Source organism: Puntigrus tetrazona, chromosome 16 (genome assembly GCF_018831695.1).
Source record: "Puntigrus tetrazona isolate hp1 chromosome 16, ASM1883169v1, whole genome shotgun sequence".
In the NCBI taxonomy this organism is placed as follows: domain Eukaryota; kingdom Metazoa; phylum Chordata; class Actinopteri; order Cypriniformes; family Cyprinidae; genus Puntigrus; species Puntigrus tetrazona.
Window position 1 is genome coordinate 15,781,824 of NC_056714.1, and position 16,577 is coordinate 15,798,400.

Below are 16,577 nucleotides of genomic sequence, written 5' to 3' on the forward strand. Positions count from 1 at the left end.
GGGAGACCTGTACCGAACAAGGTGACGTCATTCCTTCAGTGAGAAACTCAGTGCTTTGTCTCATAGTGCTCCCTTACTGCATGCATGCAGCACACTGGACAGAGGTAGAAAAAACAAAATAGCAATAAAGGACAGACATTAGAATATTAAACAGTGGAAAAAGACAGAGGGTAGATATATAGAGAAAATAAAGAGAGTTATTTAAGAGAGGATAGATGCATAGAAATGAACAAGAGTGAGAAGCAGATAAAGCGCAAGCTTTTGCAAATAACTTCCAGACTGCCTGCAGTCAGCAGCACTAATAACAGCTGTTGCCTTCTTTTAGAGTTGTGGAAATGGAGGTTATTAAGCATTCCCTTTGAATAAGCTGCTGTAAAGCTAATGTATAGCTGATCCATACTTGTGCAACCTTGTTTAAGTAGGCTCTTTCATGTTCCTGCGCATCAATGTCTGAACATCTTTATCCCAGACTGTACTAATAATGCTGTCTGCAGCAGACATTTTGGCTCCAGAACAAGGGACTTTCATACCCGCTGGTTGCGATGGCACAAGAAGGGGCTATTCCCTCTTAGCTTTTCCTCGTTGCTACTTGCGCCTATCTTTGTCTTTGTTACTGTCGACTCTCAAAGCGAAACGACTAGCCTCCCCCACTCACTGTACCAGCATGTCATAAATCATATTTAAACGACTACACCTCCACTGAGGCTGTGGGACTGGAGTGTGGCTGGCTAAGGAGGCCATGCGAGGACAATGCACCATTTAGTAGCAGAAACGAGCTGTTTGCGTAGCTGAAATTGTTTCAATTTTTTTTCCAGCAAACTGTTGATTTATCCATTGTAAAAAGTTTATACACTCTTTTAAGTACATATACACCAGTGTCACACATGACCTTAATATAGTATATTTAGGGTACTAAACATACATATTGCATATATCGTTTTGCACACAATATCTTTGACTTGGTTCTTTTTGTGTTTTTGAAGGAACAGTCCACCCAAAAAAATCTGTCATGTCTTACCAAACCTCTTTGACTTTCTTCTACAAAACACACACACGCAAAGGATATTTGACGCATGCTTTGTCTGTGCTGAAAGTGAACGGGGTCCAAAACACTGACTTTGATTAAACAGACAAAAAAAAAACGGCTGTTCTTTCAAACTTTCCGAGCGTCAGAGAATCCTAAGACAAAATGATCACAGTTTCCACATTGAAAGTCAACGGGGTCCAAAACAACACCGGACCCCGGTAACTTTCATTAGATCGAGAAAAAAGAAAGTCATACACGTCTGGAACGACATTCGAGTGAGTAAATGAGAACATAATTATCTTTATCGAATTCAAATGCACCAAGCGTGATGCTTCTGGTGCTGAAAAATATAAGTGTGCGAGCACGTTAGTGCACGAGTAGCTATAGGCGATTTGCTGCACTGGTGAAGCCGTGGTATGTCGGGAAGATGGAGCGTAATCTGATGAGGCGTACCCGTGGATTGATTAACAGAAGATTGCGGCAAACGCGGGGAGTAATATTTTCCAGCGCTTTATCATTTTGCTAGCCTGATGCTCAGTGGCTTCTCACCCTGTTTGAGATTCTGACCCTCCCCCTTCGTTTCCCATTCCTTCCTACTCTCGGCTCTCTTCTCCTCTCCCCTTTGCCCCCTCCCTGCTCCCTCTGTCTCTCACACACATTTCCTCTCTCAGACGCACGCATACACGAGCGCACAGACTGCGAAAGAAGGGGGGGCAGGGGTAGTAACGGAGACACGATGCCTGAAAAAACGTGAGCGAGGGAAAGAGAGGGAGACAGAGAGAATAGGGATGTTGTAGGCTAGGGAGGGATTGAGAGAAAAAAGCGAGAGAGTTTGAGATTGGGGACAAGGGATGCGAGTGCTTGAGATGCTGAGGAGAGACAGAGTGATGGAAGACTCAAAGGCAGAATGTGTGTGTGTGTGTGTGTGTGTCTGTCTGACAGAGAGGACACAGTCTGAGGGGCTCGTGGTGCTGTAGACTATAGGATTGCTGTAGGGGAGGTAGGTTGTGTGCTACCTATGGGATCGGCGTGATTGTCTATGCTCTACCTGCCTGTGGGCTCATTGTCTGTGTCTGACTGACTGTCTGACTGTTTTTCTCTTTCCAGAGAAAGAGGAAGAGATGACCAGACACTTAGATCGGGGAGCGGAAAGGATGGACATTTTCTCGTTTTCCGTTTTCTTTCACTTTGTCTTTGTGTCGTCAGGTTTAACTTTTCTGAGTCCGGAACGTTTCCGCATCCTCCATGCTGCGCGTGAACTGTTTTTTCGCCTCGTATTCGTAGTTTTCCACGTCGACATGCACTTTTTGTCGCCACAAAGCTTGACATTGTCAATGTTCCAGATGCCAGGATAAGGTAGTACATCTCCTTTTGGATCTTTGCCATTCGCCCCTGCTACATCATTATGCGATTTTTGGCACGGCAGAGGCTTGTATTTGCCGTACAGATTATTGTGGTGCTTGTGATTGACACACCTGTGCACACGCATGTATGTGACAATAATTCTCTAATGCTGAGATGGAGAGATGCTGTGAAGCGCGCCTGTTCGGTTTATTTAATGTTTTAAAAGACAATAGAACTGTGGGTCTAACTACTGCTGCAGTCATTTTCATAATTCATGACGGTGTGATGTTTGAGAAATATTTCATCGCCGTAGTATTTTCAAATCTGTAAGCAGTTTGAAGTATTGCACGTCTGCAACCGGCAAGGCGCGAAGATCTTAATCAGCTTGTCAACTAATTTTTTTATGAGAGCCACGGTAGATTTTTTGGTGATAGTCATGGTCAAAATTTGAACAGTTTGGTGTCTACTCACTCAGTCACTGTGTCAGCTGTACCAGCTGTCTACCAAGAAGGGGCACTATTGCACCATTTTACCTTCTTCAGGTACCCATTTGCAGTTTGTGTATTATAAATCCATCTAATAAGTGTTAATCAGTTGTTTAGCTACTTAAAATATTTGCATTGTATATATTCATATTTGTTTTGTTTTATCTTTACAGGTTTCGACCTAGCACCCGGATTTTTGGGGAAAACTGGATTACTTCAATGCACTGTGCTGTAGGCATTCCCTGTCCTCATGTTACCTGATGACAGCTGAAGGAGTCATCCAAGTCTTAACATGCTTTTTTGGTTGGTTGATTTATGGTTTTTTACATAGTAATGTATTAAGAATTACTTACTGCAAGTTAGTTTTATTTCATTATAGTTTTGTCGTTATGTAATATTGCGGAGAAATCCTGTATCTTTGTCTCAGGAGTCTGCGAATGTGTCTTTGATTTTCCAAACGAAAAGCTCCTCAAGCTGATGAGGTTTTACTGAAGCTCCTGGTAGAATCATGCAGAGGATGATGCCACGGCTTACAGCCTCTGCGGTGAAACATATTGCAGTAAAAGTACCCATCAACAACACCCCATGGTTTTATTATGACTGACACAACACAGTTTGGTGCAAACATTATGTGTTTACTGCTCTCTGTGCACCTTCACTGCCTGAAGGAAGTGAGGGTGAAAATCTGAACAGCGCAATGCAGTCGGAGCCCCTTTTTCCAGGTGCTTTAAATGAGGTTTCGAAGACATCAGAAAGAAAGAATGACGTAATTGTGCATTTTTAATTCCAGAAACATGGTCCTGTTTTTTTTTTTTCACAGTATGTCTCTTTGTCCCTGAGACCCTTAACCTGTGAGGTCAAACTAGGTCACAGGTGAGGTCCTCAGGAACAGGGCTGCATGCGCCATCATCCCAAAAAATCAAACCGACGACAAATATTTGCATTTTTATTATGTATTTAAACTAGTCCTAGCTATATTTACTGTAGCTGACTAAAATATGCTGAAAAAGATTAATTTAATATTAGATTCAGTATTCTTGTACTGTAAATGATTAGATTGTACCCTGGCCTTCCAGTTGTGCTAGTGTCTACTGGGGACACACCCTATTGGCTGGCTTTGTGTTCTACACAAAGAAATGGTCCAATAAGAAGACAGCCAAGGGTGGTGACCCCATAATATTATCTTCACTGACAACAAGACTGAAAACGAGAAGGACATAATTTACGAAAATACAGATGTGTTGATCCATATATGTCATTATGTATCTCTTCTCTCCTTTATCAGTGCCGGCGACTTTTTAGTATCATTTACATACTATAATTAATATTTAGACTTTACGTTTTACTTTTTACTTTCAAAGTTTTTGTATTTGTTTTTTATCATTTTTTTTTAGGTTTTGTAATGTCGGTATTTTTTTTATTATCATTTTATTTCAGTTTTTGTTATTTTTGTACAAGTTAAACTTAATTTCACTCCAGTTGTTTTTCTTTAATATATATAGCTAATGCTCTCATAGTGTCTCTCTTTTGAAACATATTGCTGAGTTTTCTTACTTTCATATGTGCATCATTTGCTCATACCTATCAATAGAGCTATTTAAAAATAAATAAAAAAATGCATCTCACAAAGCATTTCTGGGAACTTACTAGTTGTTTGGTGCAATTATTGTGTGTTTTCTAGTCTCAGTGACAGCTTCAATGAAGTGGGCCTGAAAATGTTCCTTAATCTGAGCAGTGCAATGCAGTCAGAGCTCCTTTTTTCAGGTATAATTTGTTCACTTATCGGTGGTCCTGTTTTTATTTAAATGCAAGAAAAGTAAAACACCCCACAAAACATCAGTGCATACAAAGATTTCTATCACACTTAAAAATCTAGAAAAAAAAGTCACTCTCCTGCATGTGACGCACATTCAGAATCACAAATGAAAAATGAACCTGGGAAAATAAAGAGACACAGGCACTCCATGATATGTTCATTTTTCAGTGCACCCTTGCTGACTTTCTGGCCTCCTGTTGGAGGGCCAGCTGTAGAATTAGCATCCCAGGACAGTGTAAAGCAATGCTACCTGTCTTCTGATCATTGCTGACAGGCCAGCTGACTGACTACACCGTCTTTTCTCTGGCAGGCCTGCGGTGGAGCTCCTGCTCACTATTGATTGGCTTGTCTTTGCAGAGACAGATGAATGCATTAGTACCCAAGTCGCTCCTGCCACTGGAAATATATTAACTTCATGTATTAGACACCCTGTCTCGTTACCATGGCGACACTTTGGAAAAGACATGGGAGGGGGGTGGAGGCAGGAGAGGGGGTTTTGGGGTGATGGAATGGGGGGGGGTGTGGGATACGGGATGCAATGAGCTTGATTGGTAGTCTCTCTGTTTCTCAGACACACACACACTATGTTGGGGATCCTACTATATCAGATTTTAAAAATATGTTTATGTTTTACCCTTTCTATTAATCTTTTAAATGGCAATTATGCTTTTCCTAATGTCTCACTCATTGTTTCATTATTGTACAGTAATTTACGGTTTGTCTTTTTCCCTTCTTTTGTCTGCTGCTTAGAGATCCGTGATCGATCACATGCACAGAAAGCCTTTTCTTTTCCCTTTGTTCCGGTCAATTTGGATCATTTGCAATATCACGGCACCCCACCACCATCATCAACAGGCACACAGGCATCACCCTCTCCCTCCCTTTTCCCTTCTCTGGCTCCCTCTCCTTCACACACACACACACACACACACACACACTCCCCATCTCTTTACTTTGCAGCAAAATGGTGCATAATGGGAGCAGGAAGAGGGTTGAAAAGACAATGAAGTAAATTAGCAATATTTCTTAATGGGGGAACACTCCACAAGCTCATGAACATCACAGATGTATATTGCTTTTGTCTGGAGGCACTGCAAGATCAAGATGAACTAGCATCACCTATATTAAAAGGATAGGAAAATTCAGTCCTTCCAATTCTGTCTGACTTTATTTTTTTCTGTGGCACATAAAAGAAGATATCATGAAGGATGTTGGAATCCAGACATTTTGTTTTTCACTGTAATTGGTTTCTGTTGTATTTATTGTTCTTATAGTGGAATCAATAGGAGCTGATCATTGTTTACCAATAAACCTATGTCTGGTTACTGCCGTATTTTAATTTTGACAGGAATGAAAATGAGGCTGTGGCAGATAGAAGTACTACAGCATGCTTTCAATGGTTTTTATAAAAAACATACTGATTGTGCGGCTGCTGAAACATATTAACAACAACAACAACAACAACAACAAAAAAAAAACATCCAGTAGACAAAAAAAAACCTTAAGCTTTGAGTTGGTGAAAATGATGTGATCTACACAATTGTATGTTTTTCCTTCACAGCCTTGTTTTCGTCTAAATTTAACGTGAATACATTTTTCCAAATATATTCTTTAACGTTCCACGTAAAAAAGGAAAAACATGCTGGTTTGGGAAAACATGAGGGTGTGGGATTACACTTTTTAATTTTTTTATTTTTTTTGATTACTATCTCTTTAAGAATCACATGTGAGCCTATAATCCATACACTTTCTTCTTTTTTTTTTTTTTTTTTTTTTTTTTTTTTTTACTTTTAATGACCTATAGAAATGTAGAGATGTAGCTCTAAATGTAGCTCTTTGTTTTTCACTTTTGGATATATGTTAATTACAACAGAAATCGCTACATAATCTCACTAAGATCTGTTGCCAAAATCCCCCTTTCGCTCCTGTCGAATAAAAATGTACGTTTTTCTAAGAAATATTATAATCATTTCGTCACGATGATGTAATCTTAAAACAGAATTTTCAAAAGATGCTTGTTTTCAAACGGGTGGAGGGATAATAGAACAGGTCTAGGCATAACGGAAATGTCTGATATGATCGTAAAAGTGTTGCTTTTCATCTCGGTAATTAACAAAGTTTTTAGCTGCTATCAGTGCTTTATTGACGTCGACGACAGTCTTCGCTTGTGCTGGGGTCACATTCTCTCCGAATACAATATAAGGAATGTGGACTCTTGTTTCAAAACACTCGATCGCATATTCAACAATGAATCGAGAGTAATTGAAGCAGGAAAAGTAGGTAAGACACATATTTTTTACATATTATTGGTGTTATGCTACTAAACAATGGCGTATTGTACGAGAAGATGTAGTCTACACTTATGAAAAAGAAGTGCTATTCTTATTTTAAAATTAAAATAGGAAAGCATATGTTTACTTTTTATTCTCGGAAATGGGCTATGTGCGCTTCTCAGAAATATAGCTACAATAAATTACCTTTAAGTACTCGACTTACACTCTACAATCTAAATATATTCGAGTTATATCCTATACTTGTGCTCCGTGTTTTCATTGTTATTCGGTAGGGGGCGCTAGTACATCTGTACTGAATTAATAAAAAAAAAACGCAAGTGAAGAAGAAACTGAAACAGCAGACGCTTGCACGTGTTATCTGTCATGATCATCAGGCATAAAACAGCATTCAAATCTGTGTAATATTATGGAATAAAATATGGACAAATTAAGAGGTAATAAAGACTGAGCTTTGGGGTGTGGACCGGCACCATTTATGTTTTGATTATACTCTCATATTTTTTCCAACTTGTTCTTCAAAAAATGGTTTGTTTATTAGTGCATGAAGCCAAAATAAAATATTTTAGTTTACAATCAGATATCCCTTTTTTGTTTTGTATGTTCAGATAATCATATAACAAAATATATACAAATTAATGCATAAATGGGGACAATACTTAAAGTATGATGTAAAATTCAATTAAATGTTAAACTTCCCATTTTCTGTCATTTCTGCTTGCAATCAACTATTTAGTAGCCTGATTAAATTCAAGCTTCATGTTGCTCCACTTTAACTTTACTGTAAAAACAAGACCGCAATTAAACTTGATGTTATTTATAGCATATTCAGAGTTTGTACAGTTTCTTGCATAGCTCATTTTTTTTGTGTCTCTTTCACAGGGAGAGGCTATGACTTGGTGCTGAAGAATATCTTGATGGCTGAAATTATGCCTATAGTGGACGAATTTGACCTACAGAGAAATTATGGTAACAAATTTATCTACTTACCAGTTTCAGCAACCAAGTACTGACTAAACTAACATTAAACCATAATTTGAAGGGATTTACCCTGAGCCTGCAGATAAGTAAATATTTCCATCCAGATATGATTTATTAGGAATAGAAAGCGTGAGGATCTTTTATCAGTGAACTCCAACAATACTTAGATTCCAAAGGGAAGACACGGAGACTTGTGTAATGTTTACTAAAAAGTGATATGTACAAATGTGAAATGATTGTGTGCACTCACCGCACCCAGAAACACAGAGTGTTTATGAGATGCTGGGTGTTGTAAAGCTGTAAATCTGTCCGTTCTAGTGGTTTGGTTGCAAGCCTTACATAATTGTTTATGATATTTCCTTTCAACAAGAACTGCTTACTTTAGTAATTTTATTATGAAGCCAATTTTCCCTCAAACTGAGGACAGCAAAAAAGACAAACTGGGACTGGCTTGAAATATCAGGGAGAGATCCAGATAGAAACAGACATGTAATCTTTGACATACACACTTTGACTGAAATTGAGATAAATGGCTCTGTCCCTCTCCCCTCTCCTCGCTTCTTTCAGATACAGTATATGAGTTCAGGCTACAGGCAGCAGCAAACAATTTCATTGCTGCAGCCTCAAGGCTGCCCAGAGGTGAGGCTTACATTATCACTTCATTTCTTTTGCTTGGTAAACCATGAAAGACTGGACCTTAGCCTTCATCTTTAATACTGCAGTTCTCACTTTTGCCTATAAGTTCCGTCACAATTTCTACTTATTTCTCTCTTAAATCTTAAGTTCTCCCACTCTAAAACTCTGCACCCGGCCACCTCAGTATTATTGAACTGTACATTCCTTGCACATGGATATTGCAGTATCTAAAATATGTTTTTACTCTTTCCTGCAGCCTCTGGATGTTTCCCCCCATGCGGTGAGCAACACCTACAGTATTATATGTCATGACCCTGCTAATGAAGCACAGAAAGTGCTTATTACGTAATTTGTTACACTGAAATCTCTGAAAAAACATATTTAAGGTACCTCAAGGTACTCCAGAAAGTGACTGCAAAAGGTCTTTCTAAAATGTATGGGTTCTTTCCTTTATGTTTTTTTTAGAATACTGTTTTTAAACTAGTGAGTTCATTGAAAAAGGTATTTGAATGTGAAAATATAAAGATGCCTTTTTATTTTAGAAAGGAGGTGCCTTACAAGGGAAGCAAAGGGGAGGGTTCTGGCAATCTCTACTACTCAAATATATATGCTTTTCGATTTACAAATGCAGTTTTTTCAAAGACTACAAAAAAATGCACACTATAAATGCCCTCAAATACATTGTTTAGGTTTCCAGGTTCAAGGTGCTGTTTATAACTGCATGACCTGTCAGTACGACTCCTGTGAGTTCCCGCTGGATTGCCCCGGTGAGTTGACAGGCTCCTTTACATATATGCAGTGTTCTGTTCAATATATTATGATATGTAATTCTATGCAGTCCCCCACTCACCCACTCTCTCCACACTTGACATGATGGATATGTTATAACTCAACCTGACAGAACCACCTCTGTAATTATGTAATGGCATTTACGCAGCGCAAACATCTACAGCTTTTAACTCTACTTAGGAGCACAGCAAAGTTGTTAAACGAAACCTTGGGCCTTGACACACTTTTACACATAATATCATTTCACGCAGATAGCCCTGTGGGTCACCTAAGATGGCAGGCCTTCTCCCACACACTGTGGTATTCATTTCCACTCAGCACAGCTACAATTATTGCTCAGCGTATCGTTTCCTTGGCTGCTCTCACCAGAGGCTCTGCTTAAATATTATAATTAGGTGAATGGTGGGCAGACTGTGCTGCCTCTGTTCTTCTGTTGACAAAAGGCATTCAATTGCAAGGTGAAGTGTTACAGATCTGCGTCTAATGTATTGCTGTGCATGTGTGTGTGTGTGTGTGTGTGTGTGTGTATGATGTATGTGCTTTTACAGCGAAGGAAATCAAGGTAAATGAGAACAACAGGACTCAGATGTGGTGTAAGGTCCTTTTCCTGCTTCCCACAGATGCAGAGATAGTCTGGAGATATGCAGTGGTAATAAGAAAATCACTTCAAACCATGAATAGCTAACATAGTTTATGAGAAAAACTAATAGTAATAATTTTAATTATGATATATATATATATGCTGTATGTGTGTTTGTTTATATATGCATAATTAATAAACACAGTTATGCATAATGTAATACGCTTTTATTTGACAGCACTAATAAAAAATATATATATTAAATTTATTCAATTCATTTGAAATTGCAGTATGTTTTCTGCTGAATTTACCAAAATCAGAGGTGGTTATAGCTATATTATTTTCTTTTTATGCAGACAGAATTACAGTGTATTTCTTACAGATCCAATTGCTATTCATTCATTCATTCATTCATTCATATATTTAGCAGCAATATACCATGTAGCAATATAGAACTGTGACCGTCCAATATATGAGATGCCTATTTTGATTTTACTATATTACATTGTAATGCAATCATGACAAACTATATATCATTGGAAAGGTCTAAGACTTTTAAATAGATCTCTTACCACTGTTTGTTGTTAAAATTTATGTAAGAGCAATAATAGATACATTTATGAGTGCACCTCAGGACATATTCACGGTAACAGGAGCCCTGACCTTTGACACAAAAATTCTTTGTTGTTTGCTATATCCCTAACACTTGTTTTAGTAATCATCATAAATTATATATCATTTAAAAGCTTAAAACTCAAGATTCATCCTGTGAACACCATTTTAAAATCGAACTTTGCATTGCCAAAGAAATAGTACTTTAAATTCTTTTAGTGGGCTCCTCCCCCTTAGTGCAGGGTGTCATATTAAAAATATTTTACGGTCTTTTGGAATCAAAACTTTTTATAATCTTGACAAAATACATGTCCTCGGAAAGCTATGAGTCTCAGGAGTGCATATTTGGTGGTTATTTGCTGATAGAAGTTATAATTTGAGAGAAATGTATACATTTTATAGAAAAATGCAAACAAAATTTCATAGGAATTAAATTTTTTTGTATCAACTTCAAAGAAAAATAGTACATTATATTTCTTTACTGTAAATTTAAACTTTTTTTATGATTTATGATTGTTGTTTTAAAAAAGGGACCAATCTTAGGTCTGTATTCAACAGCATTTGTAAATTATAATAATTTAAGTTTGAATAATGCACTTTTACACTCTAGTAATGCACTTTGTATCTCTATATACAAAAAAAGTTTTGGGGGATTTAGAGTTGAACGTGACAGTACTTTAAAGACTTTCTAAACCTTTCCTTCCAACTTTTTCTCTACGTGCATCCTCTGAACTTGACGTACAGGAGAGAACTTTATTGATGGATCGGTTTGACGAGGTCACGGTTGGAGAGGATCCACTTTACGTCATCCCCTCTGCCCGGCCAGAGCACTCAGGCACCTATCAGTGTGAAATATTCTCTCAGGAGCACTCACTCGTCCGTATCTACTACTACCTCACAGGTGACCACTCACATCTAGGAAACAGAATTACATTCCTGTGCTGTTGCCAGTACTGACTTTATCTCTATACAAACCAAATGTCTGTGGTTTTCACCTCAGTAGTCCCTATGGCACAGATAGGCCATGCAGAACTACAGGATGTCTTTGAACAGGCTCTCCTCCCAGGAGGCCGCTTCCCTCCCCTGACTCCTACAGATCCGTTCACCTTATGGCTGCCCAGTCCTGCCCTCGTCACCACTTGTCTGACTGCAGTGCTTCTGCTGGTCTTCCTCAGTCTAGGGTAAAAAGTCTTTATTTCCGGTGTAATTATTCTGTGTACTTCCCAAACTGTTGAACCCCTTTAACCTAAATAGTCGACCTGTGAGCTTTTAAGTTACTATTTACAATTTTTAAATAACATTTTTAGTTATTTAATTATTTACACTTCACACATTTCAGCCGGGGAAAGCATGCTTTACAATAATGCATAACAAGGCAAAAATTCCTTTATATTTTCTCTTGAATTTGGGGGTAACATCTTTTTACAAGTTTGCTGATTTATTTGACATCTCCTTGTCCTCAGGGCACTATATTGGTCATCTTATCAGATTGCGAACAATGATTCTGATCCAACCCAGGAAACAAAATTCACCGAAACCAAGAAATATTTGATTCACTGCTAACAAGAGAAATGCAGTGAAATATTAAAGCACAACTTGTTTCACTGGTAAGGCATTCTATTATTGAAATATTACTATGTAGAAGACAGTTATTGAAATGAGCAGGAGAACATGTGAGAGTCAGTGAATCTGAGTTCATGAGTGAGGCTGTGCCACTACATGAAGTTATAAAGCCTCCTTTATACTACTAAATATAGCCAGACGTGACTCAAGGCGTTACTCCGTTTGCAGTCTTTACTCAGTGTTTTGCCGCTGTTGTCCCAACAACCCATTAGGTCCAAACTGGGCGAGGGAAATACTTCATTGTACAGCATTGCGATTTTCCATAATGTTTGTTAGGACAATGTGTATTTTAAAGCTGCAAATGATTTTTTTACGATGTCTGGATTTTATCACAGGTCTTAAGATTTAAAGACCTAATGTAGTTTTTCCATAAATTCCGAATACATTTAAATAAGCAGGTTTTCAGGGATGAACTTTGTTGATGACTATCATCACCACTAGTCATATTTCTGTTTTTCGTCTCGTTTGGCACCTCTTTACCTCTACTTATCTGCCCTGAGATAAGATGATGTCCGCCAACTCAGTGCTGAGGTCATGACTGTTAAGAAGAAACCACCCAAAATAGAAGACTGCACAATATTAAAGTAAAGTGGAAAAGAGGAATTCAAAGGCGCAATCTGTGCCTGTAACTCTGGATTTTAATGTGTGAAGATTTTATGCACAGTTTAAAACTAAAAAAGTGCTATTTTATTCAATGGCTGTTAAAATAAGCATCAAACAACAAAACCACCAGACACTGTCAGGAAAGGCCTCAATTGTGCTATAATATAATAATTAGTAGTAGACAAAATTATGTGATGTAGGTTTAAATATTGTTTCACAAGACATCTTTTTCTTTTGTTCTTCCTTTAGATGAAATCATTACACAGTTTTGCATGTGAAAAGGGCAGATTTGTGATTGAGTTTCCTTGAGAAAACAAGCTGTCCTAACTATGAGATGTGACATGGAAACTTAGTCATGTCTTCAGAGACATTAATGAGGACTGTTCCTTCTAAAGTTATAAAAAAAAAAAAAAAACTGTCAAAATGTTTGATGACAATCAACATGAAATGACTGCGGAGACAAAAATGTTTTTAAAAGGCTGCTGGAATCCAGCAGAATATGTCTGTAATTGGATGCCAATTGAAGTGAAAAAAGAAAATAAATAAATAAATAAATAAAAGGCTATAGGAACAGCCAATCCTGTGAAATCAAACAATCTGCCAGACTGCAGGCAAAAATATAATTGATCAAAATATACAAAAGTAAAATGTAAAAAAAAAATTTGGCAATAAGTATATATTATAAAAACTGCAACCCCCTTTGTTTAATTTACATTGTTTTTATTAGCACACAGGATTAATTACTGATTAAGTTATTTTACTGTAATATTACATTTTATGTTACAAATGTTTAATATATTGTAAGTGAAAACAAAAGACAATTATGTCAATTAATTATGATGTTGCACTTTTGTCTATATTACAACTCGGTGTCCTGATTTAAGCAAAAATGCCATCAACCAACTGAAAAATCTATGTAGAGGATCACATTATCAGTTATTATTTTATTTGTCTGTGGTGTGTCCAGATATCAGCACAGTAAGCGGTGGCAGTGACAGTGATGACATTATGTTTATCAATGACGCTGAATCATTTGCGGTTGCCGTTGTGGTCTGGTTTTGTTGTGGCGTGATCAGTGTGTGAGAAATGAAACAGAAATGACAGTAGGATGAATTCACTGTATGAGACCAACATAGCACCTCTTACTCATGGAAATCTGTTTCCTCTTTTAATCACTCGCAGATGTGTGGTCTGGGTCTGTAGACCCTCTGACGCAAGAAAGGGAAAAGAGACCGGGGGGGCAGGGTCTGAATAATTGCAAACATTTGTCGAGGGTGAAGCATCGTTTTTGCCATGGGTTGAGTACCAGAACAGTAACAGAAAGAGGTTTCTTCATTTTTCTCAAGCGCAATCACGATGAGTGCCGCGTGTTTAAGTAATTGCATTTTTATATCAGTGCTAGTCTTTAACTGACCAAGTAAAACATGACTAAACAAAACAGAAACCACTGGTTGGAAAATCGCTGGCTGATGTCAGTTGTGACCGTTTTATCAACCTCTCAGTGTTGAATGAGTAAGAATGACGCAGGGCAGGTCCGTTACTGGAATTTCACTTTTAAAAAAAAAATTTGGCAAATGGAAGAGATGCATTAAGCTCAAGTTTATCGTCATTTCCCATAGAATATGCGTTTAAAGTGTTTAAAGGTGCGGTTTGTTGCTTGGAAAATTTTCAAAAGTCTAGTCATTTCGATCAGAATCCATGTATTCAGGAGTTTCCCATAAAAGCGCAATCTTCCCCATGCAGATTTAGTTAAATTTTCTGTATTCATCAACAGAAAGCTGCTCGGTTTGAAAGTGATTTGTGCTTCATATATATCTCTACGCTATTGACAATATATTTTATATAAAAAAAAAAAAAAAAAGACTTAATTCAGCAATTTGTATCCTATGTGTCTCTCCACGTCAATGTAGCACCAATTTGGAGAATATCCACTGATCGCAAACTGTAAGCTGTTCTGTGTCAGCTGCATTACATGGATACTTGTATGTATTTAATTAAAACATTGAAAACAGTGTATCCCTTAATAGTATCCCTTCAGTGTGTCGCTTAATAACGTTACAGTTGAATCGGTTACTTGGCAGTCAATGGGATAGTCACAAACCTCCTGTTTTCATTCAAATATCTTAAATTGTCTTCAGAAGAGAAAGAAAGCCCTTTTTGGGTTTGGAACGGCATGGGGGTGATTAATGACAAAATCTTCTTTTTGGGGTGGAGTAATAATTTAAATATTTCCCCAAGAAAAGCTATTTATGAAAATGTATCACATTGACCAACAAAATTCAGCTTAGTTTTAATGTTTACACAGTTTGAGCAGCAAGATTGTGTTTAGTTTTAACTATCTTCCATTTTGTATTGTGTTGAGTAAGTTAAAAGATCTTTATCCTATCTGTAGTGTCTTTCATGTCACCACAAGGAACTGCATCTGATGTGGCATTTATATGCATGTACAAAGTTTAATGTACATGGGGACATGGATGCATTGAACCTGCAGTTACAAATGCATAAATAGTGCTTTTAAACATAACACGTTGAATGCTGATCTTTGCCAAGTGTCGGTCAACTGATTAAATTACACTGCATAAAATGATTTTCTAGCTTAGATTCTTGTCTTGTTTACAGCTAAAATATCTAGAAAAATTTTCTAGAGATATATATATATATATATATATATATATATATATATATATATATATATATATATATATATATATATATATTGCAGGGAATGTTCCTACAATGATAAATGTTTCATTAAATGGAATTAACAGGAAACTGTGGTGAGAAGAAGTAGCAAACCTGTGACTCGAGTAGAGTTGAATGAAAGAATAAAGTTCCTTATTTATAAACTTATTTGGTTGTGGGTTCGTTTGGAGAACGAAAAAATCTTTGTTCTTAATACCCATACCTACACTACAAAAGAATCAATGAAAGTGAAAAGCAAAATACAGTAAATATAGTAACTAATAATACTAAATTGAACAACAATAAAATATTATTTTCTAATTCCCTTAATCATTTTCATTTCGTTAACAATTTCATTACCCAGGACTGTCGGAGATTAAACGTTGCATAGAGCTGCTTCATATAAATGCCGGTACAGATGTGCATGTTCGGCCAGAGTCGACTTGAAGCCGTGCAGCATCACACGGAAAGTTAAAAAAAGGTGCCTTTCACACTACCGCGTAAAAAGTGGCTTTACACACTCAACACACACGACCACCCAATCCATGATAACATCATTTTCAGAACACGCACGAGTATAAGCCAAGCATAAGAGAGAGGCAGGGTCATACTCGCAGGCTTGTGTACTGCAAATACAATGCTCTGTGTCTGTCACATCACTTTGGTTCTCATTCGGGTTTGAACTGATGGCAAAACTACTTAAAGGCATTATTAACTGTTTTTAACTTTATTTTGACATTTTGACAAATTTCCGACTCATGCTTGTAGTGTTTGGCTAATCTCAATGCACTGTGTTGGCTGGCCAATCAGAACAGACTTGAACCACAATGACTATTATAACACTGTCGTTGCTCCCTATCTGTGCCTTGAACGTAGTTGCGTTGCTGTCTATGAAGCATCAGAAATCTCTCTGGTTTCATAAAAAATATCTTAATTCTTGTTATGTATATGAATGAAGATCATGAGAGTGAGTGATTAATTAACATTTGGTGCGCTATTGCTTTCATACCATTGCATCTTACTTTTCAAACATATGCTTTAATATTTTAATTTCTTTCATGACTAGACATTTTTGTTACATTCAGTGAAGGCCAAATCACATTCCACT

The 16,577-nt window shown here is 37.3% G+C and overlaps 1 protein-coding gene and 1 long non-coding RNA gene across 3 annotated transcripts in view; both read left to right on the forward strand.

Annotated features, from left to right (window-relative positions):
• Positions 1–6,403, forward strand: part of LOC122360188 — a 30,688-nt gene extending 24,285 nt beyond the window's left edge. Inside the window, exons 4-6 of one of the 2 annotated variants that reach the window (XR_006252775.1) lie at positions 3,030–3,159; positions 4,538–4,620; positions 5,423–6,403. This is a non-coding gene — a long non-coding RNA (uncharacterized LOC122360188). The remainder of the gene's footprint in view (positions 1–3,029; positions 3,160–4,537; positions 4,621–5,422) is intronic. The other variant, XR_006252774.1, reaches the window with a different exon arrangement.
• A 355-nt stretch (positions 6,404–6,758) lies between these two features.
• On the forward strand, positions 6,759–15,332 carry LOC122360120 (sperm acrosome membrane-associated protein 6). Its single transcript, XM_043260468.1, has 9 exons — positions 6,759–7,400; positions 7,846–7,932; positions 8,512–8,583; positions 8,837–8,860; positions 9,270–9,347; positions 9,918–10,018; positions 11,306–11,462; positions 11,562–11,742; positions 12,025–15,332. The coding sequence occupies exons 1-9, from the start codon at positions 7,385–7,387 to the stop codon at positions 12,122–12,124; spliced, it is 816 nt and encodes a 271-aa protein (XP_043116403.1). The 5' UTR covers positions 6,759–7,384; the 3' UTR covers positions 12,125–15,332.
• The last annotated feature ends 1,245 nt before the right edge of the window (positions 15,333–16,577 follow it).